At 50.7% G+C, this 27,945-nt stretch overlaps 1 protein-coding gene across 1 annotated transcript; it reads right to left on the bottom strand.

Annotated features, from left to right (window-relative positions):
- Nucleotides 1-3,883: 3,883 nt before the first annotated feature.
- On the bottom strand, nucleotides 3,884-27,716 carry CPA5 (carboxypeptidase A5). Its single transcript, XM_004382676.1, has 12 exons — nucleotides 27,336-27,716; nucleotides 25,942-26,149; nucleotides 24,838-24,919; nucleotides 23,681-23,815; nucleotides 12,763-12,861; nucleotides 11,426-11,527; nucleotides 10,173-10,274; nucleotides 9,680-9,790; nucleotides 9,219-9,309; nucleotides 5,365-5,564; nucleotides 4,678-4,762; nucleotides 3,884-4,203 (listed from the first exon to the last, which is right to left on the bottom strand). Exons 2-12 carry the CDS (start codon nucleotides 26,031-26,033, stop codon nucleotides 4,016-4,018), a joined length of 1,287 nt encoding a protein of 428 aa, XP_004382733.1. The 5' UTR covers nucleotides 26,034-26,149; nucleotides 27,336-27,716; the 3' UTR covers nucleotides 3,884-4,015.
- Nucleotides 27,717-27,945: the final 229 nt, after the last annotated feature.

Here is a 27,945-nt window from a genome sequence, read left to right as displayed (position 1 = left end):
CTAGCCAAGTTGACACATAACATTAACTATTACACATGGAATCCAGATTTTCTGGAGCCACTGAGACTGGATGAACCCCTGAAACTATTGCCCTGAGATTATCTTTAAACCTTAAACCAAAAATAACACCTGAAATCTTGAATAATAGTTTCGCTTAAATAGCAAAGGATGTCTGCCTTGAGCATCCTGCTCTTTTAAAGAACTATCTATATGGGATCAAATTGACAACAGCAACTCGAAGATTAGATAGGAACCTTAGGGGGCAGTGAGTTTATGTTAATAGTGGAGGAACAACTCAGAAAAGGAGGGTGAGAATGGTTGCACAACTTGAAGAATATAATCAATGTCACTGAATTGTACTTGTAGAAATTATTGAATTGGTGTATGTTTTGCTGTGTCTATTTAAAAAAAAAAAAGACCCATTGGAAAGCAGTTCCAGCGCTGCCTTTGTGGGCCTGTTGGTTGCACAGAGGTCTTGCCAACCTGGCTGTAAGAACAAGCTCCTCCCCCTGGTCTGAGGGACCTAGATGGTGGGTTCCAGTTCTGGAGGCAGATGGCAGGAATACCAGTCCAGCCCTGTCCCGCAGTAGATGGGTGCTCTTTAGCTGCCATCCACTCTGAGCTTGAGCGTCCTCATCTGAAAATAAGGACAGTCCACGGTACCTACCTCTGAGAGCTGGGAAGAGGCAGTGTGTTGAATTATGTAAGGCACTTGGAACAGTGCCTGGCACATAGCAAGTGCTATAAAAGTTTATTATTTTTGCTATTAGTGGGAAGCTTATCAGAGTCCAAATACTGTTGCCTCTAGGCTAATGCTTCTCAAACTTGGCATCAGGATCACCCAGTCCCACCCCTGGAGATCCTGATTCAGTAGGTCTGTCTGGGATGGCCTGAGAATTTGCATTTCAAGCAAGCTCTCAGATGGTGCTGACCCCTGTGGTCTGCAGACCTGGCAGATTCAGGCGAGGGCTGGCACAGCCTCTTGGAAATATTTTGGACAATGATGGCTGGCCTCTCACTGTGGCAGCCGCCTCTAGCTTAATGGAAAGTGGCAGATGGGAGGAGACCCAAAGCCCCAGAATTCCCTGGGAAATTCCAAGTACTCATTCTTGGAGGCAGGAGAGCAGGGTTCAGCAGGTCTCAACATTTAGGGTGCCCCAGAACTCCTTGGGCAGATGGTAAAAACACAGATTTTGGGGGTTCATCCCAGAGATTGTGCTTCAGCCTGGGAATGGAACTCAAATACCTTGAAGTTACACAACTTCCCACATGATTCTGCTGAAGGTGGGCCACGGGCCACACTTGCGCAAATGGGGACATAGTGGTTTTGAAGTTAGATAAACCCAAGTTTGTATCTCCCTGAACAATTTTCTATCTGTGTGGCTTGAAAACGTCTCCAAATCTTGCTTCCTTATCTGAAAAACGAGCTGCTAGATACCAGTAATACCCTCCCCATGAGGATTAAATAAAAATATTTGTGTAGAGGCCATAAAAGTTACCATCATAGACGCCAGTGTGCAAAAGTATAACTGGCTTTGTTTATCTATAGCTTATACTAACTCAGCCCATGACCTCTTATTTCTGCTAATAGCAGAAAATGTCAGCTTGGAAATTCTATCACTAACTCAGACCACATCAGTTTAAAAAAAAAAAAAAATTCAGTCTCAAAAAAAAACCCATCACTGGACACTCTGCTTGGCCAAAGCCAAGATCTCTCCTCCTCCTTTGCTGGCTCTTCCCCTGGAGATGATCAGGTTCTTCAGGGGCTAATTATCTTGACTTTCCTGGTGCTTCCACACAGTATGGCTGGTCCTGGCACTGGCATCCCCAGCTGGTGCCCGTGGGGCCTCTGTGGCCACTGGTTGCATGGCCCCTGGACTTGGCCTTCCGGCCCCTCCCCTAGGCCTCCTTACCTGCCTGCTCTCTTGTTTCTTTGCTCAGAGCTCTCCAACAGCTGCACCTCTGAGGTATTCCCAGCCCATATGGCTGCCTCTAATCATCTGTCCAGACCCCTTCCTCAGCCGTGGTTGATGAGCTGCTCAGGTGCCATATTGAATATGGGCCTTACTTGGTTTTGATCACTGCTGATCCCCACCTTCCACCAGGTAGCCCAACCTCTATCTCCTTTTACCAGTTGGGTGGAAAGAAGATTCTGGTCCCTCTTCACCCCGCTTTCTGCCCTTTCTGTGATTTGTGGGAAAATCTTGTGCTCTGTGTCCTCCAGGGGCAGGCTCACTGGTATCCATCATCCTATTCTCTCTCAACAAAGCCTGGTTCTTGCGAACAAAAGCCTGGCTCTCAGACAAGTGCTTCTGCCTGAGACTTACACAAACCCATTCAGCACCTCAGTTGAATTCTTGCTTGGAGGGTGCATCTGCCCTTCCCTGAGGGCAGGGCAAATAGACCCACTACCTCTGCCCCAATGGTGGGGGAAAGCAATAGGTAAAGGAAGCTTGGGGGGTGGAGGAGGGCACCTCAAAATATTACCCCTGTATATCTCTTAGCCGCCACCGTCTGTCAGTTTGTCATATTGTGGTGACTTGCGTGTTGCCATAACGCTGAAAGGTACGCCACCAGTATTTTAAATACCAGCAGGGTCACCCATGGTGAACGGTTTCATTGGAGCTTCCACATTAAGACAGACTAGGAAGAAAAGGCCTTGTGAGCTTCTTCCAAAAATTAGCCAGTGAAAACCTTCTAAACGAGGGTGAGAACGGTTGCACAACTCAAAGAATGCAATCAATGTCATTGAAATGTACACGTAGAAACCGTTGAATTGGTATATGTTTTGCTGCGTATATTCTCAACCATAACAACAAAGTAAATTAAAAAGATAACCCTATGGATCACAGCAGAACATTTTCCCATATAGTGCTAAAAGATGAACCTTCCAGGTTAGAAAAAACTCAAAATACACAGTGGCCACAACAGTGGACTTGAGCATGTCAACATCGGATGGTGCGGGACCAAGCAGCCTTTTGTTCTGTTATACGTCGGGTCGCCATGAGTCGGAGCCAACTTACAGCAACTAACAGCAGCATCACCTCTTAAAGTACTTGCTCAGCACATGCCTGGCCTAGAGTAACTGCTCAATGAAGACAGCCGTGACAGTTGTGATGAGGAAGAGGAGAGCTTCTTCTCCCTGGATGTGACTCTGGCTCTGACTGGCTGTGACTGTGCTCCCAAGACCAAGGGGGCCTAGGAAGACACCCAGGAGGAGAGGGTCACAAACCAGTGACTTGTCTGCTTTCGGTTCTGGGGGAAGCGGGGCCTCTGCAATGGGCCCTGCTCCCTGCCCTGCCTGGGGAAGGACTCAGGAGAAGTGGAGGCCACCTGTGTATGCCCACCTCTCCCCCAAGGGGCCAGGAATGCCACCACCAGAGATCCATGCCTTCATATTGAGCATTGTCCCCTCCAGTGTCATCCTGTAATATAAATACCCCAGTAACAGTGTGTCTATTGGGAGCTCCCAGGGTCAGCGAAAAAGAGGAAGACCCTCGAACGAGAGGGACTGACACAGTAGCTGCAACAATGGACTCAAACACAGCAGTGATTGTGAGGACGCTGCAGGACCGGGCCGTGTTCCCTTCTCTTGTACACAGGGTCACTATGAGTAGGAACCAACTTGACAGCACCTAACAACAACAACAGATTGGTAGCTCCCAGGGGGTGCACTTATCTGGGCTGGGCCCCGAGAACACCTCAAAAGAAGAAAAGGCCTGGGAGCCGCTCACTGTCCTGAAGGCAGACCTGGAAGTGCAGAGGCTGCCCTCGCATTTCTAGCTGCCCCCACCCCCCAGCTTCCGGAAGAGCAGCAGACCTCTTCACCCCGTCTCCCTTGCTGAGCCTGAGGGGTGGCAGCAGCCAGAACAGAGGCAGTGAGGCCTGTTCAAACTTGTTTTTATTATCTCAGGGGTCAGGGCATGGGTGCAGGGGCGGGATGGGGGTGGGGGGTGATGCATAACTTGGGTTTCAGGAGGAGCCCCAGGCCTCGGGAGTGCCCTGGGTCTAGCCCCTAGTAGGGGTGCTTCAGGGTGTGCTCCATGATGGTGCGAATGGCCATCCACGTCTCCTGGGCGGTGGGGACGATCTGTGTGGCTGGCAGCAGGAAGCCATAGCGCCCGGTGTCCCGGAGCTCAAAGCTGAAGGCGTACTTGATGCCGCTGTCGTAGGCCCAGTCAACGGTGATCCCGCTGGCTACATCTACAAAGAAGCAGGCCAAGAAATGCCCCAAAAGGAAGAACGGGGCGTAGCCACAGGGAACAGAGGCATCCTGAGTGGGCCGTGGGTCCTGGGACCAAACCCTCACCCATCTCAGGCCACACCAAGCTTCCTGGCCCAGGCCCACCTGCCCTCCCCAAACCGAGCCCCACCCACACAACCCATTCGCCACCCCTGCAAAAAGAAGGTTCCTTGAGGGCATCAGACTTAGGATCTTTTCCCTCAAGGAACTTAGCCTAAGGCAGGCATTAGGAGCCATGTACTAAAGCTGCAAAGAAACAGCTCTCTGGGGTGCCCCCCATTCTCCCAGCTACCCAGGTGTGGAAGTCCATTCGGGCCCAGTTTGACTAGGTGTGTGATGGTTCCCCGCAACCACCAGACTTGTGTCTTAGAGGCTGCACCTGCCTGACCCAGTGGACAAGGGGCCTGAGCAGTGCTAAGGGAAGGGTCACTCACAGAGGGTGGTGCTGATGCTGCCGTAGATGTACTCGACCCCGTGGACCTCATACAGGGCCTTCACTGCCTCCCTGGCCAGCTGGTACTGCAAGATTATATCCAGAGGGTCAGAGGCTGGCGCCCAAAACATCCCTCACCCCCACCCCCAGCTGGTGAGAGGCGGGAACTTAGGAGTCCTGCAAGTCGGAAGTGCAGGTAGCTCTCAAGAGAAGGGAGCAGAGCACCTCTGACTTTGAACTTGACCACACGTGAGACAATGACCCCCCTTTCCCCTGCCCTAGAGTCTACTTCAACTTGGCAGGGACGTTTATATTTTCTATACTCTCAATTTCCTGACAGAGAAAGTTTCTTTTCTTCAATTTATCATGGTCTACCCAATCAGTTGCCATCAAGTTGATTTTGACTCATGGCAACCTCATGTGTACAGATTGGAACTGCTCCATAGGGTTTTCACCGCTGTGACCTTTCAGAAGCAGATTGCCAGGCCTGTCTTCTGAGGAGCCTCTGAGTAGGTTTGAACCGCCAACCTTTCGGTTAATAGTTGCATCATCCAGGGACCCTCTGGGGTCTATTGGTCCACACCCTGTTTTCAGAGTGGCCTGAACTCTCTGGGAGTGGACCACATGTGGATTTTCCTGCGGAGGGGCCTCCTTTCTCCTCCCCAAAACCCTGAGCAGCCAATCTCACCAACTCCTTCTGGTTTGAAACAGGCTCCAGTGTGTGGCCATAAGGGTACATGAGCATCTGAGAGTAGCTGTGGATGGAGATGAGGGCCTTGATCTTCCCGTGGGCCGTGATGAACTTCACAATGGCAGCCACCTCTGGCTCTGACTGAGGAAAGGGTCCGTGGTAAGTCTCTGAGCAGGGGTTTTTGTTAGAACCATTTCCTGGAAGTGAAATAGAATCACCCAAAGAGTTAGAATTCCCGGGTGCGGCAGAGACACTTAATGCTCACAAACTATCCATGTGTTCCCCCACATTTCCCAGCCTCCCTTGCAGTTTGGTTGAGGCCATGTGACTAGTTCTGACCAATGAGAATGTTAGCAGATATGATGTGTCACTCCTGGTCTGTGGCTGCTAAGAAAAACCAAACCAGCTGCCATGGAGTCAGTTCCTGTGTACATCAAAATAGCACTATGCTGCATAGGGTTTTCTGTGGCTAATTTTTCAGAAGTAGATTGCCAGGCTTTTCTTCCAAGGTACCTCTGGGTGGACTTGAACCCCCACCTTTCAGTTAGCAGCTGAGCACGTTCTCTACATTCTCTTCTGTCTGTGTGGCTGGATGCAACAAACTCTAGATGGAGGCATCCTGAATCCCTCTGTCACCGTTGGAAGGGAGCTGCTAAGGAGCGTCACCTACCCACATTGGACTTTGTATGCGTGAAAAAAAAACTTTTGTTGTGTTAAGCCAATTTTGGTGGGTGTTTGTTACTGCAGGAGTCCCTAGTGGTACAAATAGTTAATATATTCAGCAGCTAACCAAAAGTTTGGACGTTCAATTCCACCCAGATGCACCTGGGAAGAAAGGCCTGGTGATCTACTTCTGAAAAACCAGCCGTTGAAAACCCTACGGAGCACAGTTCTACTCTGACACACGTGGGATTGCCATGAGTTGGAACTGACTTGGTGGCTACTCTTCTTTTTGTTACCGCAGCATCCCCTAGTCTAATACACCAGAGAAGTATAGCCATACCATGATTCAGCAACTCTGTAGCCTGCCCAGAGCTCCCTCGCCTTCTCCTTTGGTTAAATACTGGCCATGGGTCCATTAGAGAGGCAGACCTGCCTCAGAAGCTGCATCCAGGGGAAACTAGGTTTCCCTAACCCGACCCTAGCTTCTCATACTGAGCAAGGACCCCTTTAGGCTGAGCCTCCACTGCCATGGGCAAGGCTTGGGTTCACTGTCAGCTGAGAGCTCTGACTTGGTGTTTGCTCAGGCTTGGCCAGGAGCACCATGGACTTGGGGACCAGGCGAAGAGAGAATAGATCCCTATCGCTGTACGAGGCTGGTCTGGGACCCACAGATGCCAAGGAGTCTTTGGAAATTCTTCTTGGAGGCCTTGAGTTGGAACTATTTTTCTATTTCTTTTCACAAGTTTCATTTGTTCCAATCTCCTCCTAGGTTCTCTGCTCCCTGTCTCTATTCTTCCTCTTCCCCTCCTCTTTCCTCCCTACCCAAGGGCCATGTCCTGGAGGGCTGGGCTGGGCTGGGCTGGTCAAGATATGTGGGTTAGGGGCATATTTGGAAAAAGTCATTCCTATTTCTCCTTTTACACCTTGAAACAACAGCACCCAAGCCCAGCCCAGAGGCCAGGGATCACCCCAACTCCAGAAGCCTCCTGAGGATGCAACAGCACCCTGCTTGCCTCCCCGGACAGCAGCTGGCCAGAAAGCTGCTGGGCTGGCTGAGGGGCTGGCTCAGATGATGCTCTCGAATTGCAGCAAACCCGTCCTCCCCACGAGCGCAGGTGATGGCGCACGCAGGTGGGAGGATGATCTACGGATTACTCATCACACAGCAATTAAATTAAGGTGATAATAAAACCATAAACAAAATCTTCCCGCCTGAGTCACCAGCCCAGACACATGCTATTTCTGGCCATGGGGAGGCACAGAGGCAGCTCTGTCTCTGGGGAGCACACCCCCTCTTGGTCTGCTGGTCCCCTCCTGGGGTGGAGACCCTGGTTGGAAGGGGCTGAGCCTGTGAGGAGCGAGGGGGTGCGGAGCAGGCCCACGGGCTGGAGTGGGCCCAGCTCACAGCGGCCCTGTTTGTTGTGTCTGCCGTGAGTTCTGCACCTGCCGCACTGGATGAATGACAAATAGGAGCAGATGAGCCGAGCGGGGAGGCTGAAAGCTTTGTCTGCATTTGCAGCCCACGCCTTGGCGAGCGGTTCCCCTGCCAACGGCCAGGTGGCTTTGCCCAAATATGGAGAAACACTTCAGGCCATTAGTTCTGGTTTGAGCTAAGCAGAATAAACTAATCTGCCCCCGACCAAATGGGAATTAGCTGTCTGCCTCTCTCTGCTGCTCCCGGTCAAGGTCTTCTGAGTCTGCCTGTTTCACAAGTACCTGCTAATGGATTCATTAGCTGTTTATTTTTCCTTTTCTAAAAATGTAATTTGGGGCAAGGGGAAGTCTTTGGGAGGACCTGGCAAATCATTAAAAGCAGTAATCTTTGGGTAGTGGGATTTGGGGAGCTCTGTTCCTTCTCTGGGTTTTTTTCCCCCCTTGTATATTTTTTTTTACATTATACCGATATTTTTTCCTGTGGAGAAACCACACAAGTTATTTTCTTTAAAGAGTTAATTTGTCTTTCCACTAGGCAGTCTACCTCAGGGTCCCTGGGCACTCACTTCAGTCAGTTCTGGGACCCACGTGGACACCCCCCTAGGGCAAGCGTATGGTCATCTGGAGGTGGAAACACTATTTCTGTGTGGTCGTGTTACCTTATATAATCTGTCACACACACAGCCCCGGACTCTCAGGCAACCCCCATTGTGGGTTGGAGTCTCGCTCTGGATGGTTCAGAGCCACCTTATTTTTCAGTAAGAATAGATCCAAATAAGCCAGATATTCAAAGTAATGGGCATCCAGATCTAGAATGTTCTATCTCCTTGGTTTGGCCACCAGGCTATGGATCTTTGCAACAGCAGTGGTACTGTCCCCTGTGTAGCCAGACCCCAATCCCCCAGTGTAGTATGGATGCCGCTTTTGGGGGCCAAGGGCTGTGTCTGTGCAACCCCTGGCTCTGGGGCTTCTGTCCTGGGTAGACCCAGCATTCTAACCATCAAACTGCTGCATTCCTGGGGCCCATGTCCCAGACTCCAAGCTTTCTGGAGGCCTCAGTTTCCCCATCTCATCCCAGTGTCCCTGGCATAGTAAGGGACACAGTCAGGGAAGACCACCAAGAAACCCAGGAGAAAGGTGCCCCACCCCTCTCCCTGGGATCACACAGCCATGCAGATATGCACCAGCCCACTAGCCCAGGGTTACAAAGTAATTGGGCCAAAAATATAAACCAGGCTGGGCAAGTCAGCCTCAATGATAAGGAAGCGGCTCCTTCTATATTTGAACTATTCCTCCAGCTTCCCAAAGGGCAAATTGCAGGTCCCAGCTCCTGAGGAATGAGTCCAGAGGCCTTTTCTTGTGGTTTACTCCCTAAAAGGAAGAGCTAGGGACATTTGGGGGCACCATAAACGCTGGGTATTGATCAGCTAGCAAGACAAGCCTTTCCTGCCGTAGTTAGGGTTTGACCCTTGAAGTTAGTCCCCATTTCAAGAGCTGGGGGCTCCCTTACAGGTTTTGCATGAAAATGGAGCATATGCACATGCTGAACACACATGTGCAACCTCTCCCCACATGCCATAGCCACTCTTAGCCACATGCTGGCCTGTCCCCGGCCATTACTCACTCATCTTATCTCACTGCATGGCCCCGTGCCTCTCAAGTTATGAATCAATGTAATCTGACCATGTAGGAGAACCTGTCAAGGACCAAGAGTTCCCTGCCATCCCTGCCCCTGGGCCAGCAGGTTGACATACCTCCAAAACCCGTCTTCCAGTTCCTGTTGAGATCCACGCCAATGCAGAAGATTCCAGGTCTGGTGGACTTGTTCTTTCGCCACAAGCGGTTCTGAGAAAGCCCAGGTCAGAAGACCTCATTAACTGGGCCCACCCCAGGTGGACACCTCTCCCTGACATCTTGGTCTGTGGAGGGGGCTGGTGGAGTAGGAAGTGCTAGGATGGGATGAGAGCTCTAGGTGGGGACTGGGCCAAGGCTGCAGATACTTTTGGGTCAAGTCAGGGTCTGAGGAGAAGCCTGAGCTGAGGCTGCCATGCTGGCTTCCCTGGGCAGCAGGAAGGAGGTCAGCGGGCAAGAAGCCACAGCCCCTGAGCTATCGTCCTGGCCCTTGGGGATGTTCTCAGCAAGGAGCCCCTGAAGGCAGGGACCTAGCCTCAGTGACCTTTCTTCCCTCCCCCAAGTATGCCCCCTGAGTCCTCACCATGCTGTGGGTAAAAGCAAACCCATCAGGGTTGGTGACAATCTCCATAAAGATGTCCATGGCATTCAGTATGTTTATCAGGATGGGGTCTTTGCTGTATTTACTGACAATCTGCAGGAAAGGAGGGGTGGGTGCAGGGTGAGGGATGGGGGGCCCTGCTGTCTCCTTCGAGGTGCAGTAGGACATGTGCACAGCCAGCGGCTACAGGAAGGGGCGTCACCAAGCCACCAAGGACAGCCTTCATGCAGAACCAAAGACTTGGATTTCCAACATCGAGAAGCCCAAGGAGACACATGGGCTCTGGCCAGTGAAAGGCCAGAGCACATGGTCTCTGTCCCAAAAGGCAGGCAGGCAGGCATACAGCACCCAGATTTTGAAGGCACCAAGGATCATTTTCCAAGTGGAGGTGTCCTTAAGTAGTTGAACAGCCCCACCCTTGACCCTGGTTCCATCCCCCATCACAGGGGCCCCTCGGCTGCATGTCCCTGCTGACCTTCTTGGCAATCCAGATGCCGGTGGCATGGGTGATCCACTCTCGAGAGTGAATCCCAGTGTCAATCCAGATGGCTGGGCGCTGAGAACCTCCAGTGCTAAACTGGGAAAAAGAACCGGGCACCAAATGGTAGGTCACCAAGACGGTTCCTGGAAAGAGGCTCCAGAGACATCCTCCCTGACTGGGTGCCTCCACATGCCAGGTGGGCTTTGCCGAGAGGGGGCGTGTGTGCAGGTGCCTGCATGTGCCATGAAGCTGCACACGTGGGAGTCCTGGTGAGATGGAGCACAGTATCTCCCAGGTTGGAAAGCATCTTAGACTAGTGCTTCTCAGGCTTTATGTGCACACAAGTTACCTGGAGTCTTACTAAAATGCAGGAGGTCTGGGGAGGAGCCTGAGGCTCTCCATCTCTAATGAGCTCCCAGGTAATGCTGATGATGCAGTCCGTGGACCACACTTTGAGTAGCCAGGCCTTGGACATTCAAGAGAAGATAGATGGCCTCTGGGGGAAATGAGGCAGGGGCAGGGGATTCAAGTCCCAAGTAAGGTGATACCACTTGGCCATTGGGAAGCATCTCTAGGGCATTCCTGAGGGCAAGAGGGCCTGTCTTTCCCAGAAGCTGGTGTCAAATGCCAGCCTGGCCATACTCCTGAGTGCTCTTTAGGGCACGTGATAAGAATCGGTTTCAGGGGGCGAGTACATGGGCCCCCCCCACACCCCACTTGCCCGTCCTACCTCCTCATGACCATGGGTACTGCAGTAGCCAAGTCTGCTCAAACTCTGTTTCCAGTGGCCCCTGGGAAGGGCTGAGCAGTCTCCCCATAGACTCAGGCCTATCTGTGGGGCTGCCTGAACTAGATGACCTTGGTCATTTGGAAATAAGGCCTCCAAGTATCTCTCTTCCCATTTAACAAGTGAAGCAACTGAGGCAACAGGAGGAAGATTGACTCACTCACACTCACACCCCACATCCAGGGTGATAACTGTCACTCTGCAGCTCCCTCCACTTAGCCACCCTCCCACCTACTTCCTGACCCAGGATGTGCCAGGTCACCTGTCCACATCTACAAGGGTTGGTGGATCCCTGCACACCACAGTCACAAGTCTACGGGTCACCTTAGGACAGGGGTGCACGATCCTCCCTCTCCCCGATACTCCTCCCCTCCCCTGCCGCCAGCCATTACCCCCATGAGCTCAGTCTTACACCAGAGGCTCTCACAGCAGCATCTACTGGTTCACACCGCGCTTTTACCTTCAGGACAAGAATGGACCGGTTTTCAAAGCTCTGGCCAATCTGGATTTTTGAGACAATATCTGAATGTTCTGTTACAAAACTATCGATCCAGTTATATATCTGAAAAAGTGAAAGTTATCACACTAAGAGTAAAGCAGGGAGAGGGGTGAACCCCAGGACTTCTCAAAATGTTCTGCTTCCTCCATCCCCCCCTCCCCATTGCTTTCCCACCTCCTTTGAGGGTACAAAAGAACCCAGATCAAGAATACAAACACCAAAGAAGCCCTCGAAGGCTAAGGGCAATGCGTGGTAACCTACTCAAGGTCCAGGTTTCTCACCCCTGTGCAGAGCTAAGCCTTTGCCTGGGCAAACAGCATATCCTGTGCCTACTCCAATCCCCAGGCCTGCCTGCATTGCTCTCTCTGGTTGGAACTTCTCCCACTTGCCTCCATTCTCTTGGACCATTCAATCCATTTGACAGATCTCAGAGGCCTGGTAGTGCTGTTTCTGGTCTTACTGCCCCTTTTAGATTCTAAGCCCCTTGAAGGCAGGGCCAAGTTTTATTTATCTTTGGCATCAATAAGTAGTGACTATATTCATTCATTCTCTTATGCTTTCAATCAGCAAATATATGAAAGAAAATGGATCCTCTATTACAGACCTTGTGAAGTGATGGCAATAATGACAGAGTGGACAAGATCAATAACGTCATGTCCTTTACATGTGCAGTGGGGCCTGCACCTGGAGTTTCTTTCTGGAGTGGCCATCCCTGTGCCCACCTTGCATATTCTCCTTTGTAAGTAAGTCACAATCAGTCCTGCCTGCCCCAGCTGGCTGTAACAGAGACCATGAATTTTCTACATGTGAAGTCAACTTTGTTTTATTCTACAAACATTGCTCTCCAGTGTGCCTGGCTTCCTGCACCTCCCACCCTCTAGAACCCACAGCTGGGGCCATTTAACACAGGGCTGATTGTGGAGAGGTCAGGACCCCTGGATCCCTAGCCAGGGGGTAGACCTGAAGGCAGCCTCCTGTCTGCCCTGTTCTGGCCAATAGCAGGTCCTTGCCTCAGAGTTCTGCCATAGACCCCTTACTCTGGTCCTGAGCCCTCCCTTGCTCGCATACCTCCCTCCAACTATAGTTTGAACTGCAGTCTCTCTGTGTGAATCCTGGGCTCTGGGACTCTTTAAGGCTGATTGCCTACCTAACAGATATCTACCTACTGTCTGCTCTGATTCCCCAGGTGTCAGTTCACAGTCTCCTGTAGCCCCCCTAAGTCCTTCACTAGTCTCTGCCTGAGTCGGGAGACCCCAAGGGACAACACAGCCCAGAGCTCAGAGCCCAGGCAGACCTACCTCCTCCAGGGTGTGGTAAGAGGAGTAACTGAAGCTACTGGTGCTGCGCTCCAGCCGGCGGGATTTCGCCATGGCTTCTCTCTCCTCATCCAACAGCACCTGGGAGACAGGAACACATACTGGAAGGGAAGGGGAGGGCTGGGCAGGTCTTGCCTCTTCTGAGCCCTGCCTGTGCACAAAGACAGCATCGGCACAGGAGAATCGGCCACCATGAGCATGAGCTGCACAACAGAAGGAGCTGCCAGATTGCTGCGGATTCTTCTGCTGGGCAGAATCCATGCTGCCTTTTCCCCCATGAGCAAAGGCAAGGAGTTTGGAGAGCCGGGTTCCAAGTCTGCCTCTTCCACTAGTGTGCTGTGTAACCTTAGCTTTAGTCTCCTCAGCTTGAAAGTTGGGACAACAATATTTGCCTTGGCCACCTCAGAGAATAAAATGTAGTAATGGATACGGGGCCCTGTTGGCACAGTGGTTAAGAGTTTGGCTGCTAACCAGAAGGTAGGCAGTTCGAATCCACCAGATGCTCCTTGGAAACCCTATGGGGCAGTTCTTTTCTGTCCTATAGAGTCACTATGAGTCGGAATTAACTCGACGACAATGAGTTTTTTAATGGATATGCATGTTTTGAAAAACGTGCTCATGTCCTACTGCCAGCATGGCTTTCGTTCTCTGTAAACACTCCGTTGAGTCAGGGCCTAAGCTGACCCATGTACACTGACAGAAACTAGGATGAGCAGAGGGCTCCCTTGTCCCCAACATCAACTTTACCTCCAAGAAGTAGCCTAGACAACTGGTACCCAAGCCATTTGGAAAGCCAGTTCAAATCATTATTAATGTACCAAGAGTCTTTGACTCACCATGTTAACTGCCTCCTAAACACAAGTCCAGGTGAGCTGAATGCAGTCCTGGGGGTCAATCTGGAGGTGGCATTCAGCTCTCACATGGTACTTCCCACTGACCATAGAGAGGACAGTATGGTGCCTGGGCTGGGTTAGCTGCCCACTGCTTGGACCTCCCACATGGTCCTGGTTCATTTCTCCCAGCTTGGGTCACAGTGAGGTGGGCAGGCGTCCTTCACTCAAGCTTATACCCTCACACTGGCACCCAGGGTCCAAGGCAGCCAGGATGTAGCACTGACTGCCCACCATGGCGAGGGCCCCCTCTGCCACAAGGGATGCTGGGAAAATGGGGACTCCAACCCAAAGTTGCCACTTGTTTGCAGCTCTGGGTCACAAGTAAGTCCTGACCATGCCTTCCTTTTGGCCAGAGCCTTTTAGTTGCACTTTATCCTCATTGTCTCATTCAATCTGCTCAGCTGACCAGACGATAGGGCAGGAATGAACCCTTCCCAGTTCAAAGATTTGGTAGATCAGAGACATTTGGCAGATTAAAGCCAACAAGTGCAGACATGAGATAAGAACTCTGACAGCTAGTTCTTAGCCTTGGGTTCCTTAAGACTAGCTATCAAAAGCAAAGGCTAACAACAATAACTATATCTATGTCTATGTTTTCATCTTGCTTACTTTGGACATGTCTTCAGGAAAGACCAATCACTAGAAAAGGACATCCTGTTTGGTAAAGTAGAGGGTCAGCAAAAATGAGGAAAACCCTCAGTGAGATGGATTGGCAGAATAGCCACAACAATGGGCTCAAATATACCAACGATCATGAGGATGGGGCAGGACGGGCAATATTTCTTTCTGTTACACATAAGGTTGTCATGAGTCGGAGGCGACTCAACGGCAATTAACAAACTAACAGCAACATGTCTACACATGGACAGAGAGAGAGAGAGAAAGCAAATGTGCAAAATATTAACAGCAGCTAAAAACTCCATTGTACTATTCTTACAATAAAAATTTTTTTAAATGATGAAAAAGTAAATACCCTTGAGCACAGGGAAAAAAAAGACACCACAATGCCAAAAACCAAAAACACAAAAATGCAACCATGCCTGTTAGGATAGAAGGATTGTGATTTTGAGTGATTTTTTCTTTATTTTTACATTTTTTTGTCATGTGCTTACACTACTTCAATAGGTAAGAAATTATAAAAATGAATAAAAAAAAAAAAAAAAAAAAACAGCCGTCATGGCTAAAATGAAGCGGCACATGGAGTCCTCAAACCCCAGAGCCGGAAGACAGGCCCACCCACCTGCCCCAGAGGAGGCCACCGCCGGCGATGAGCTCCTCTCTGACGACCTAGTCGCTTACTCACCAGCCTCAGGCTTACAGATTTAAAAATGGAACTGGAAATAGATGTCTGGGGCTCATTTTTATTTTTGAGCATCAGCTACACCCTAGGCCATTGTAACTGCAGTGTGTTCTAGCTGAGCTGGCTGGGCTGGGGACAGTCACAACTGGGCAAAGCCAGGCCTGTCCATCCACCCAGTTGGATACGGCTGGAGAGCCCTGGTCCTCACTGGCACAAGCACCACCCTGGGAGGCTCTAACAAAGGAATTTGTCTTCTTCCCAGGAAATCAGACAAAATCTCCACAGCCCACCATGACCAATGTGTGCCCATCACTGTGGGATAGCCGGGTGCTACCAGCTGTGGTGAGCAGCTGCCAAGGGTGGAGCAGGCCGGGCTGGTGTGCACATGGAGTTAGCGGGCCTGTTCCCAGGCTATAGCCCCAATGAAGTGAGGTTGAAGGGACTAGGCATCTAATTTCCTATAGGGACTGATGTGTTGTTGTTATTAGGTGCCATTGGGTAGTTTCCGACTCATAGCAGCCCTATGTACAACAGAATGAAACACTGCCCGTTCCTGCGCCATCCTCACAACTGTTGTTATGCTCGAGCCCATTGTTGCAGCCACTGTGTCAATCCATCTCATTGAGGGTCTTCCTCTTTTTCGCTGACCCTGGACTTTACCAAGTATGATGCCCTTCTCCAGGGACTGATCCTTCCTGATAACATATCCAAAGTATGTGAGATGAAGTCTCGTCATCCTTGCTTCTAAGAAGCATTCTGGCTGTACTTCTTCCAAGATGAATCTGTTTGTTCTTTTGGCAGTCCATGGTATATTCAACATTCTTTGCCAACACCATAATTCAAAGGCATAAATTCTTCTTCAGTCTTCCTTATTCATTGTCCAGATTATGCACACAAATGAGGCGATTGAAAACGCCATGGCTTGGGTCAGGCACACCTTAGTCTTCAAGGGACTGAAAGGTGATGCAAACAGTTAGCACATTAGATGGCTAATGAAAAAGTTGGAGATTCGAATTCACCCAGAGGGATGTTGGAAGAAAGGCTTAGCGATCTACTTCCGAAAAATTAGCCATTGAAAACCCTATGGAGCCCCTGAGATAAGCTTTAAAACTTAAACCAAAAATATCCCCTGAAGTCTTCTTAAAACCAAACAATAGTACAGCTTAACTAGTGATTAGACCTTTGTCAGATCTGTCACAGCCAAATATTTTTTCCCAATCTGTAGGTTCTCTTTTTACTCTTTTGGTGAAACCTTTTGATGAGCATTTAATTTTTAGAAGATCCAGTTATCTAACTTATCTTCTGGTGTTTGTGTATTGTTAGTTATGGTTTGTATCCTGTTAACGCCATGTATTAGGGCCTCTAGTGTTGATCCTATTTTTTCTTCTATGATGTTTATAGGTTTTGGTTTTATATGTAGGTCTTTGATCCATTTTGAATTAACTTTTATGTATGGTGTGAGGTATAGTCCTGTTTTCATTTTTTTGCAGATGGATACCCAGTTTTGCCTACAGCATTTGTTAAAAAGACTGTCTTTTCCCCATTTCATGGACTTTGGGCCTTTGTCAGGTGACCATAGGTGGTTGGATTTACATCTGGGTTCTCAATTCTGTCAATGTGTCTGTCGTTGTAGCAGTATGCGGCTGTTTTGACTACCGCAGCTGTATAGTAGGTTCTGAGGTCAGGTAGTGCAAGTCCTCCTACTTTCTTCTTCTTCTTCAATAGAGCTTTATTTATCCTGGGCTTCTTCCCTTTCCATATAAAGTTAATGATTAGTTTTTCCATCTCTTTAAAGAATTTAGCTTAACTAGTAAAGAATGTCTGCCTTGAGCATTATGTATTTTAAGATCTATCTATATGGGATCAAAGTAACAAGAGCAACTCATTAGACAGGAACCTTAGGTGGGTAAGTTTATGTTAATGGAGAAGGAACAACTCAGAAAAGGAGGGTAAGAATGGTTGCACAACTCGAAGAATGTAATCAGGGTCACCGAATTGCACACGAAACTGTTGAATTGGTGTATGTTCTGCTTGTGTATAGTCTCAACAACAACCAAATTATTTTTTTAAAAAACCCTATGGTGCACAGTTCTACTCTGACACACATGGGGTCACCATGAGCTGGAGTCAACTCAACAGCAGCTAGTTTTGTGTGGAAGGTCCGAGGCGGTAGGTGAAGGTGGAGAACAGGGAGGAGAAATTGGAGAGCAAGGACCAGAGGAGCCAGTTCTTTCTACACAGTCCAGACTCCCACAGGAGGGCAGCTCCCAGGAAGCCAAGCTGTGTTCCACACAACAGCCTGAAGGCAAATGGGAAGTGGGCACCAAACCTCGAACAACTTCCCAAACGCCCTTACAGCAGCCGTGTGAGTCGCTGTGACACCCTCTCGCAAATGGGGACTACTGCTCAGCCCTCACAGCCCCCTCAGTTCCAGACCTGAAAACTTCACAGATGTCTGTTCCCTTCCCAGGGCCGAGGGAAGGGGATGTGAGAGCTAAGGAATGCGGCCTTGCCACCGGCTCCCTCCAGAATGCCTAATGACAGCCCTGCCAGGCTTCTCAGGGGAAAAAAAAACTCAGAAGGAAGCCATTTGCCTCCCTGGAAGCCATAACCTGACAATGAAAGTCATACCTGGGTGTGAATTAATTTAGGAGAGGGGTAAGGGCCAGATGGGGCACTAAGCAGAGAACAGCACTCCGGCGTGGGGGAGGGAGGGACATAGGGCCCTGGAAAGGCTATGCGGAGGCCTGAAGGAGCCGGTCCTCTCAGCAGCTGAACAACCACAGACATGAAATGGATGGAGGGGTGGGGCACGGAGCTGAATCAGCTCTGTGACAACGGCAGGCACCTCTCCTGGTACATCCTGGGCCTCCTCTTCCAGAACTAACCTTCACAGTAGCAACTACCTGGCTAGTGGTCACTACAGTCCACGCCTGCATGAGGGTGGCTACAGAGCTGATGCTGTTAGAATGGACCCCCGCACACACAGGTCAAGGCTGAACCACGGTCTCGCTGCCCGAAAGGCAAAGTGAAAACACTACAAGCACAACAAGAATGCCCACAGCCAAGGGAGACGGCACGATAGCCAAGAACGTGGGTTCTGGAGCCAGACAGTCTCAGATTAACTCCCGATTCTGTCACTGACTTGGGCAAATTACCGATTTCTCCGTGCCTCAGTTTCCCCATCATAAAATGGGGATCATATTAGCACATGCTAATTTAGAGGGTTCTTCTGAGAGTTAGCAAGGTTCGTACTTGTGAAGTGCTTAGAGCTTGCGTGGCAAATAGTAAATGCAAGCAGTGATGATGATATGATGATGATGATGGTGGCGACAACAGTAATCTTGGGGTGACTCCAGGACTCTGTGATGGAGCAATCATTACAAGGCATGGCCAGGAAACCTGGGTTCCTCCAGAGGGAAGAGGGAGCCCTGGTGGCACAGTGATTAAGTGCTCCGCTGCTAACCAAGAGATCAAAGGTTCGAACCCACCAGCTGCTCCATGGAAGAAAGATGTGGCAGTCTGCTTCCATAAAGATTACAGCCTAGGAAACCCTATGGGGCAGTTGTACTCTGTCCTGTAGGGTTGCTATGAGTTGGAATCAACTCAGTGGCAATGGGTTTGGTTTTTTTTTTTTGTTCCAGAGGGAATATGGCATCCATGGTGCTTGGGTGGCAGACTGCCCTTATAATGGTCACTCGGGTGAGTCAGCCAGCATCTGCCCCTCACCAGGCCAGACAGAGGGATCTGATCATTCCTCCATCCCTGCCCCTTGGTACAGCCATAATTGCTCCTGCCTTCCCTTGCCTTCCCCAGCACTCCCCCAAACCTGCCCTCCTCTCCTCTTTAGGGCTTTACCCACCCTCACCTCAGCCAACACCGTTTCCACTTCTAAAACTCTTCTACTTGGCCAACAAGGATTTGTTGAGCACATACTATGTGTTGAGCACTAAGACATGGCAGCCGGCACATCAAAACCGCCTGCCTCATGGGGCTTACACTCTAGTGGTGGCGACAGACAATGGAACAGTGAATTATATAGTGTATTAGAAGGCAGTATGTGCCCAGGAACAAAGCAAAATGGAGCTGGGGGAGTAGGGAGAAGAGGGTACAATTTAAGCCATGCAGACATCTGCAGAAACAGCATCCAGGTATTCCAGTACCAGCTGCCGTTGTGTTGACTCCAACTCATGGTGACCCCATGCGTGTCAGTGTAGAACTGTGCTCTACAGGATTTGCAATGGTTGGTTTTTTTTGGAAGTGGGTTGCCAGACCTTTCTCCCAAGTCTGTGTTAGTCTGGAAGCTCTGCTGAAACCTGTTTAACATCATAGCAACATGCAAGCCTCCACTGACAGATGGGTGGTAGCTGCACATGAGGTACATTGGCTGGGAATCGAACCTCGTCTCCAATATGAAAGGTTAGAATTCTACCACTGAATCACCAAAGCCTAATCATCAGGGGATAGAGGGTATTTAATGCCATGATCCTGGATGAGGGTTTGGAGGAGACATCCAGGGATGAGCTAGGAAACAGGAAGACAACTTGCAAAGGAGCAGCCAGGGAGGTAGGAAAACCCAGGAGGGTGTAGCATCCTGGAAGCCAAGCAAAGAGAAGCGTTTGTTTCAGGGAGGAGAGAGGGGCTGGTTGTCGCTTACAAGAAAGATGGTGAGCACTGAGTGTCCACTGAGTGTGGCCATGCGGAAGCCATTTGTGACATCACCAAGGACAGTTCTGGTGAAAGGAGGCAGAACCTCCATTGGAGGAGGAAAGGGGCTGGAGGTGGCAAGTGTGGGTCAGTACTCCAGGGAGCTCTGCTATACAGGGGAGTAGGGAAACAGAGTGGTAGCCCGAGGCAGGTAAGGGCTCCAGAGCAGGATTTTTAAGATAGGAGAAAGAACCGTATATTTGTATGCTGATGGGGACGATCTGGTAACGAGGGGAAAATTGGTGAAGCAATATTTACACTCAATTGTGTTTCTCTCTAGATGGTCAGAGCATGGGTGATTTTTGTTTTCTTCTCTGAGCTTTTCCTTGTTTTCTAAATTATCTAGCATGAATATTTATTAATTTTGTAATCAGAAAAAAGCCATTAAAATCCACAGAGCTGATTGCTCAAGTGAAGCTTCGCCACGGTGACTCATCCCAAGGGTGGGGGGAAAACAAACTGAAGGGCTGTAAAGAACGGGGAGGTGAAGAAAAATTAAATGCAAATAGTGCTCACTTGGAATCAGATAATTTCTTGCCTGGCCCACTGCAATTTCCTCGCTGCCCTTCTGCTGTCAGTCTCTGCGTGGCCCTGTCCCCACCTCCACACTGTCACGATGCGCATGCCAGCCATCAGAGGAACTTTCCTTAAATACAAATCTGATCATGTCAAAACTCCCCGACAGCCCCCTGCGTTCTCAGGGTAAAACCTTAGCCCCTTCACAGGGCAGAAGATGCCTTCTGTGATCTGATGGGGCCTTGGTGAGTCCCTCCTGGCCTGCTGCACCTAATTACGGCCTTCTCCAACGAGCTAGCAGCAAGCAGCAAGCAGACGGACGTACAGGGCCTCTTGTATCCGCTCCCATAGCAACCTGCCCGCTCTGCATCCAGCCCCCGGCCTCGCCATTGTCATCTTGGATTTGCTCCACCGCTCCCCCACCCCCACATCACTCCAACCGCCCTGGATACAGACCCTGTACTACTGGGCCAGGTTTACTGTCTTTGTGTTTCCAGCACCTGGCCCAGTCCCTAAGTGGGCTCTGGTGGTGCAGTGGTTAAATGCTCAGCTGTTCAAAACCACAGCGGCTCTGTGGGAAAAAGATGTGACAGTCTGCTTCCTTAAAGATTTACAGCCTTGGAAACCCTATGGGGCCATTCTACTCTGTCCTATAGGGTTGCTCTGTCCTATATGAGTCGGAGTTGACTCAAGAGCAACGGGTTGTTGTTTTGTTGGCCCAATCTCTAGCATACAGTAGGTGTCTCTGTATCTGTTGGTGGGAGTAAGGAATGTCATGTTTCTCAGGTCCCCCTCTGGTCACAGTGAGGGAGCCCTTCCCTTCCTCAAAAATCTCCCCTGCCTCTGACCAACGTGAAAACCGGCCTCAAGGTTTGTCATGCTCAGCCTGGTGCAAGGGACAAACATCTCCTCTCCTCCTTCCTTTGCTTCTCGTATCCATTAATTCAGTGAACATTTTTAAGCCCTGAACAAGTGACAGGTCAGCCACCTGTCAGTTTGTCATACTGCGGTGCTTTGCACGTTACTATAATGCTGGATGCTATGTCACTGGTATTTCAAATACCACGCAGGGTCCCTCATGGTGGACAGGTTTCAGCGAAGCCTCCACACTAAAACAGATTAGGAAGAAAGGCCTGGAGATCAGCTTCCAAAAATTAGCCAATGAAAACCCTATGGATCACAACAGAACATTGTCTGATATGCTGGAAGGTGAGCTCCCTAGGTTGGAAGGCACTCAAAATACACAGTGGACTCCAGCACACCAACGATCATGAAGACAGCCGGCTCAGGCCTGGGCAGTGTTTCATCCTGCTGTTCGTGGGATCACCACAAGTCAGAGCCAGCTCTATGGCAACCAGCAACAAGCGGCAGGTCCTAGAGTAGGTGCTGGGGTCTAAAGATGTGTCAGGGGCATAATCCTGACCTTGAGGAGCTAAGTGAGGGGCTCAGGAGGCAAAGACCACGTATTCCCAAGCCTCTCTCTGGACCCCCATCCTGAACCTGCCAGCAGATGAATCCATTCTGCAGACGTGTGTTAAGGGCCCACCATGCAGGAGACGCTGTGCCAAGTACTGGTGCTAGGAAGTCTCAGAAATCAGGTACGTGCACCCGTAACTACAGTGTCAGCCTGGATGCCAGCTCCCGGCTCCCTCTGTCAGTGCCTCTGAGCCTTCCTGCTCCTGGATGCCTTTCCCATCCTCCCAACAAATCAACTCAACAAAGCAGCCTCCCGGGCCAGGTTCCCACTAAGCCAAAATCTGATCTCAAATATGACAACGTGCGCTTGGTGCTCGATCCCACGCAGACAGAGCGAATGGTTGGTGAAAATCCTACCCGGCTGCTTTGAGCTGAGAGTCCAGGGCATTTGACCGAGGGAGGGAGGGCAAGGCCGCAGTGGAGGGGAGAGGGGAGTGGCAAGGAGGACAGACTGAGGAGAACGACGACCACCAGCTCCAGAGGAGCCAAGGGGAAGGCTCGGGGCGGGGGGTGACTTGGGGGCTGTTCCTGAGGTGCAGAAACCAACAGAAAATGTCCTAGAGACCTATTGTATCTCTTTGCCAAATGCTGTGCTTTCCCAAGATGGGGCCAAAGTAGGGAAGTGCCAACTTCAAAATATAGGCCTGAGCAACAAATGAGAACGAAGTCCTGTGGCTTTTGATGTGGTGGTCTGTCTTGTCTGTGGGAGTTTCCCCATTTGTGTGTGTGGGGATTGAGTTAGAGAAACACCCCCGCCCCTCACGCCGCGCGGGAACCAGATGTGCCTGACGAGGGGGGGTGGTGCTGGCCTGGGAAAGGAAAGGAAGCCATCTAATGCGTTGATCCCCTTGGCATGTGGTGTCAAGTGTACACGCTCTGAGGCCTCTGTGTTCCCACACTCGGGGCCCTGGAGGAGATTAGCTCCTGCACAACATGTTTGGGAGCGAATCTATGCGGATACAACTCCATAGGTACACAGCTGTCAACGGCGTCCGCAGAGGGGCACGGGACCCGGGGAGGGCGGCCCCAGCCAGGGAGGGGGCCCAATGCCCACTATAGGGAGGAGCTGTGCAGCCAGCACCTTCCACAGGCTCTGGGCATGTCCTCGGAGACAGAACAGTTGAGATAGATCATAAAGATGCTCAGGAAAGAGGAGTAAGGTGAGGGCTTCCAGGATGAGGGCTCCTTGCACCCTACTCAAGGGGGCTCTGTAGCCACTTGTCCCCAGGCCAGTCCTGGGGGGTTACCACTCTTGGGAACAGAAAGCCTTGGGATGGAGGTGGGGGCAGGAACCCACACCAGGGCTCACACCAGGCTCCGTTCACTCTCCCAGCTCCTCTGGGGGGAATGCTGCCTGGCACTGTGGGGCAGAGGCACAAGGGGGGACAGGAGGCAGCAGTCAGGAAAGCACAGGAAGCTACCGAGAGCTGCGTTCCCCACGGCGCCCACCGGGAAACCAAAACGAACCCACTGCCGTCTAGTTGATTCCAACTCATAGCTACCCCATAGGACAGAGTAGAACTGCCCCATAGGGTTTCCAAGGCTGTAAATCTTTATGGAAGCAGACTGCCACATCTTTCTCCCACGGAGCAGCTGGTGGGTTTGAACTGCCAACCTTTTGGTTAGCAGCCAAGTGCTTAACCACTGTGCCACCAGGGCTCCTTTGTGCCAGGAAAAGGCCTGAGCTATTATTTATTCCTTCCTCTCTCCCGTTTCTCCTCAACTCCTCCTTTGTTGTTTAGTTACAAATGACTCCGTTTAAGAGGACCTGTCCATAGCGATCCTGCATCACCATAATGAGTGCTTTTCTTGTGAGTTCTGCCCTGTGTCTGAGGTTCTCTGAGGAGCATGGGGCTCAGTTCCTCCCACGGCCTGCTCACACAGACGCAGACGAAGCTCCAGGACAGGGACGTCCACCCCACCAGCCCTGGGAGTTTCCTCCGTGTTGGGCCCAAACCAGAAAGGAATGTGAGGGGGAGGGGCCAGCCCCAGCACCAGGAGGACCTACCTGGATGTCTTTGATCATGATGCTGTAATCAAGACCATGAGAGTCCAGATATGACTTGATGTTTTTCAGTTCAGAGAAAGGAACTCTCATGTCCACAGGGAGGCTGGGCCTGGCCGGGCCGCGCCAGAAGTCCACCTTGGTCACAAAGAAAGAAAACGGGTGTGTTTACTGCACGTCCTCACCACAATCCCGGAGGCCCCCTGAGAGCCACATGGTCCCCTTCTCTTATCCAGTTAGAGGGCCCAGCTCCGTATGGAAACCCTAAGGCAGAGCAGAAAGATCGGGCCCAAAAAACAATCCCCAAGTCACTGAGTTTCTTTCCCTACTTTCAAGGGCCTTTGTCTTCCAGCCTTGCTTACACACTGCAACTTCCCTAGGATCCAGAGAACCCTGAGCACTTCCTAAAGGTGGGCCTGCGCATCCCCTAGGACATGAGAATGGGCAAGATCCCTGGTCAGAGAGGGAGATTCCATTGTCCCCAGCCCCTGAAAGAGGAGAAGCCTGATCTAGGTCCCCATGTCATCTTAATGCTACACCTATTTTTGAATTTGCAAAGTGGAGAGAATTGTTATAAAGGATGACAAGTCCTTGTAGAGAGGAACATTTGTACAAGCAGAGGGGAGGGCTTTGGGCCCTGTCCAGAAATCTCTGGTCATTTCAACAGCCCTCAAACAAAACTCTTCTATTATAAGAGTTGAAGGAAATGTTTCCCGTTGTGAAAACTTGGAGAAGACAATGTCCTCGGTGGAAACAAGTGTTCAGGCTGACAGAGACAAACCCAAATAAAACACCCGTTTGCCAGCAAGCGAGTGCAACTGGGAAATAGATGTGTCCAATCTGCATGCACCATGGCTTCCCACCCCAGACACATGCACCTCCCATGTGGCTTGGGGAAATTCCAGCCATTGACAGCATGGCCTCCAGGACAGAGGGAAAAGCAGAGGGACCAAAGCCTGACCGCCGCCCGGGCTTCTGGGCTGCTGTTCCCAAACTTTTCCTGAGGAGGGGCCCCATGAGATCTTTCCACGGGGCAGTAAGTAATCTTTGGCAGGACATTAGGAGGGCAGGTTTGGGGTGGAGGGACCAGGTCTGGGGTGGGGGGAGTAGGTTTGAGGTGCGGGTGGGAGGGCATGTCCCCAGGCCTTGGGGCTCCTCACCTTCTGGGGCTTCATGCCCTCCAGGTTCCTCAGAAGTGAAAGCTGCTCCTCATCTTTGGCCAGGACTCGAAGGACCTGGTCTCTGGAAAGACACAGGGAGCTCAGAGGAAGCTGCTGAGGAAGGAATTTCTGGAAGGCTGTGTCGCTTGGGAAAGGCAGAGTGGAGAAGAACCTAGGCTGAGGGAACCCTGTAGCCAGGAGGCCAAAGGAGCCCTGATTGGGAAGGACTGGCATCTGGAAAGTACACAAGTCCTTCAGTCTGGGGCCAGTGTCTCCCCAGCCCCAATGCCAGACCACTGAGGGGCTAAGCAAAGCCTGTCAATGCTACTGACAAGCCCAATGCCAAGACAGGGAAGGAAGGGTGGGAGATGAACGTGGGGGAGCAAAAGGAATGAAGAGGAGAGAGGAGTAGGCCCTGGAGGAGTCCGGGGACCAACGGTGATGGCTGTGCTCTTCACACAGGTCTCTGAGCCCATGGTCTGTCCAAACCCCATGGCCCCTTCTGCCTTCTCCCAAGAGCTTGAGGACATTGAAGGGAAGATGAGGTGCCCTCACCCCACCGTATGAGGAAAGCTGAGCTCCTTCATGCCCAGTGGGCGTACCTTGAGCCCTGGGGTCAGAAGTCGAGACTACTGGATCAGCGACCTCAGGTGCTGACCCCCTCTCTTAGCCCTGTCTTGTCTTCTCTACTATGGAGACTCTACCTCTTGGGAGCCTTTGGAGCCTGAGAAATCAGCACCTGGTTTTTGTTATTTGAAGGAAAAAAATGCCACACCCATTTGTGGTACCTAGTCTTTGAGGGAGGGGAGTTACCAACTTCTTTAAGAATCTGAGGACCCTTTCCCCAGAAAAAAAAATACATGCACACAAAATTTTCCACGTGATTTCAAGGGATTCCTGGAGCCCAGGAAGCTTCCCCAAGGACCCCAGAACAGAGGGAGAAGAAAACAGCGGAGCCTCAGTGTGGGAGATTGTGGAGTCAGGGATGGGCTAAGGATGGGCACTGAAGTTCTGACTCCCTCTGCCTCGACCAGGTCACAGCAGAACCACTAGCTCCCCGTGAAACCCACCAGTCTCTCCTCCCGCAGCGAGGCAGCCACTCACCCTGTGAAATTCATTTGGCCTAAAGCTGCTGCCAGGATACAGCTGCAGACCAGGAGCATCCGCCTGTCCACAGGGGGCCGCCCGGGGCCCATCCCTCCTCTGTGGGTGCCCCGAGTACTTCCTGCTCCAGAGCGTCACAGGCCCTCTGCAGGTGAAGGCATGGCCCAAGCTTCAGGACAGTGCAGCACCTAAAGGCCGGCAGCCCGGCCTAAGAGGGGGCATTAGGGTCTTTTTGGGGGCCAGGGACTAACCCACACACAAGGACATTGGGAGAGCTAGGGCCACCCCTCCCCACCTCTAGGCAAATCTCTTGGAAAGGGGAGAGGAAGGAGGAGGAGAGGAAGACAAGGCCCTTTGCTTCTCTTTCCTCCTGAAAGTTTGCTGGGCCACCTCCTGAGAACATTGAGCCCTCTGTCTCCAGAGAAAGGCGGGAGTTGCCAGGGTCCTAGGGAAACGCTCTTGGCCCCTCTCCCCTATCACGTCTTGCCTTTGGCTTTCCTTCTCCCTCCCAGTCCACTCACACTTTCTCTGGGCCATATCTTCCTTACACATAAGGGTGTGGATGCCATTGAGAGACAGAAAACTGGGGTGCTCACCTCCTGTCTACAAGATCTGGGGTAATTCCCCTAATCTCTCTAAATCTTAGTTTACTCATCAGTAAATTGGGGTTAATAATACCTCCCCTCCCTACCTCACAGGGGCTTGGGGGGTATTAGATGAGACAACTTGGGTGAATGGGCTTGGCAAATTGTACAAGCCCGCAAATGGAATATATTATTATTTCCAAGGCATTAACTCTTAGTCACAGCTGCGTTTTAGGTCAGGGTGCCAATTGCAATGAGGAGAAAAGAATGGAGAGGGGAGCAAAGGAAGAGAAATATCTATATTGTATGAGAAGGAATTCAGCACAGATTCCCTTTTCTCTCTCTAGCTTCAGGTGGTCGCCATTATCCTGGGGTAGGAAGCGTGTTTTCTGCTAGATTTAAAGGTCACTGCCGTCATTATTATAGTTCTTAGTGGCTTCAATAGACCAGAGTCAATTTCTCAGTCCTGCTGCAGCCCCACACAGCCCCTTTATGGTCTGGGAACAGAAGGAACGAAGCCGAGGCCAGCACACAAAGCACTCATATTGGCGGGGTAAAGTGAAAGACGATGCCTGAATGGTAGATGATGAATCTAACAGAAGGTCCACAGGAGGTGGGGGAAAGGCAAAGACAAAATCCAGCAAAGTCCTGGTTCAGCAGAGGACGTCAACAAAAGGCCACTTAACTGTCACCAGCGTTTCTCAGAAGCCCCTCTCCCCATCCGTATTTTCCCAGAAAGGCCAATTAACTGGCCGTGAGTGCAGAGCGGGGAGCTCTTCTATTGAGAGAGTGCCCTTCTCCACACCGCACCGGCCCTACTCCATTATTTTATGGTTCAGCTCTCAGGCATGCCAAATTCTTCTAGAACCCTGGCTTTGGGGACTCTCAGGCAGTAACATTAGCAAAGGGTTTAAGGATCTAGAAAAGAAAAGAAAGCGATTGTGCTTTCCACCCAAGTAACATTCAGCTTTAGTGGCAATGGGAATCGAAGAATGTACTGGTAAACAAGAGCTCAGCAGTTTAAAAGAAAAAAAGTGGGGATGGTGCTAGTCACCCAAAGTGCCCAGCATCTTCTTGTTCACAAGCAACTTTTATGTCACTAAGAATGAGAAAACTATCCCTGTACTTGGTTTAGGAGTGGGAAGAGAGAGGGAGAGAATGAGCAAGAGCAAGGTGGGAGCAAAAGAGAGAAGAAGAACGCTTAGGAATTCTTGAGAATTCTATGGCAGCACTTCCAATAGAACTTTCTGTGATAATGGAAACGTTCTGTCCACATTGCTCAATAGGGCAGCCATTAGCCACTTGAGATGTGGCTAATGTGACTGAAAAATTGAATTTTTACTTTTGTTTAATTCTAATTAAGTTAAATAACTTAAATAGCCACATGTGGCTAATGGCTACTGGACTGGACAGCAGAGTT

This window comes from Trichechus manatus, unplaced genomic scaffold, assembly GCF_000243295.1.
Source record: "Trichechus manatus latirostris isolate Lorelei unplaced genomic scaffold, TriManLat1.0 scaffold00097, whole genome shotgun sequence".
Classification (NCBI taxonomy): domain Eukaryota; kingdom Metazoa; phylum Chordata; class Mammalia; order Sirenia; family Trichechidae; genus Trichechus; species Trichechus manatus.
This window is presented reverse-complemented; position numbering and strand designations above follow the sequence as displayed.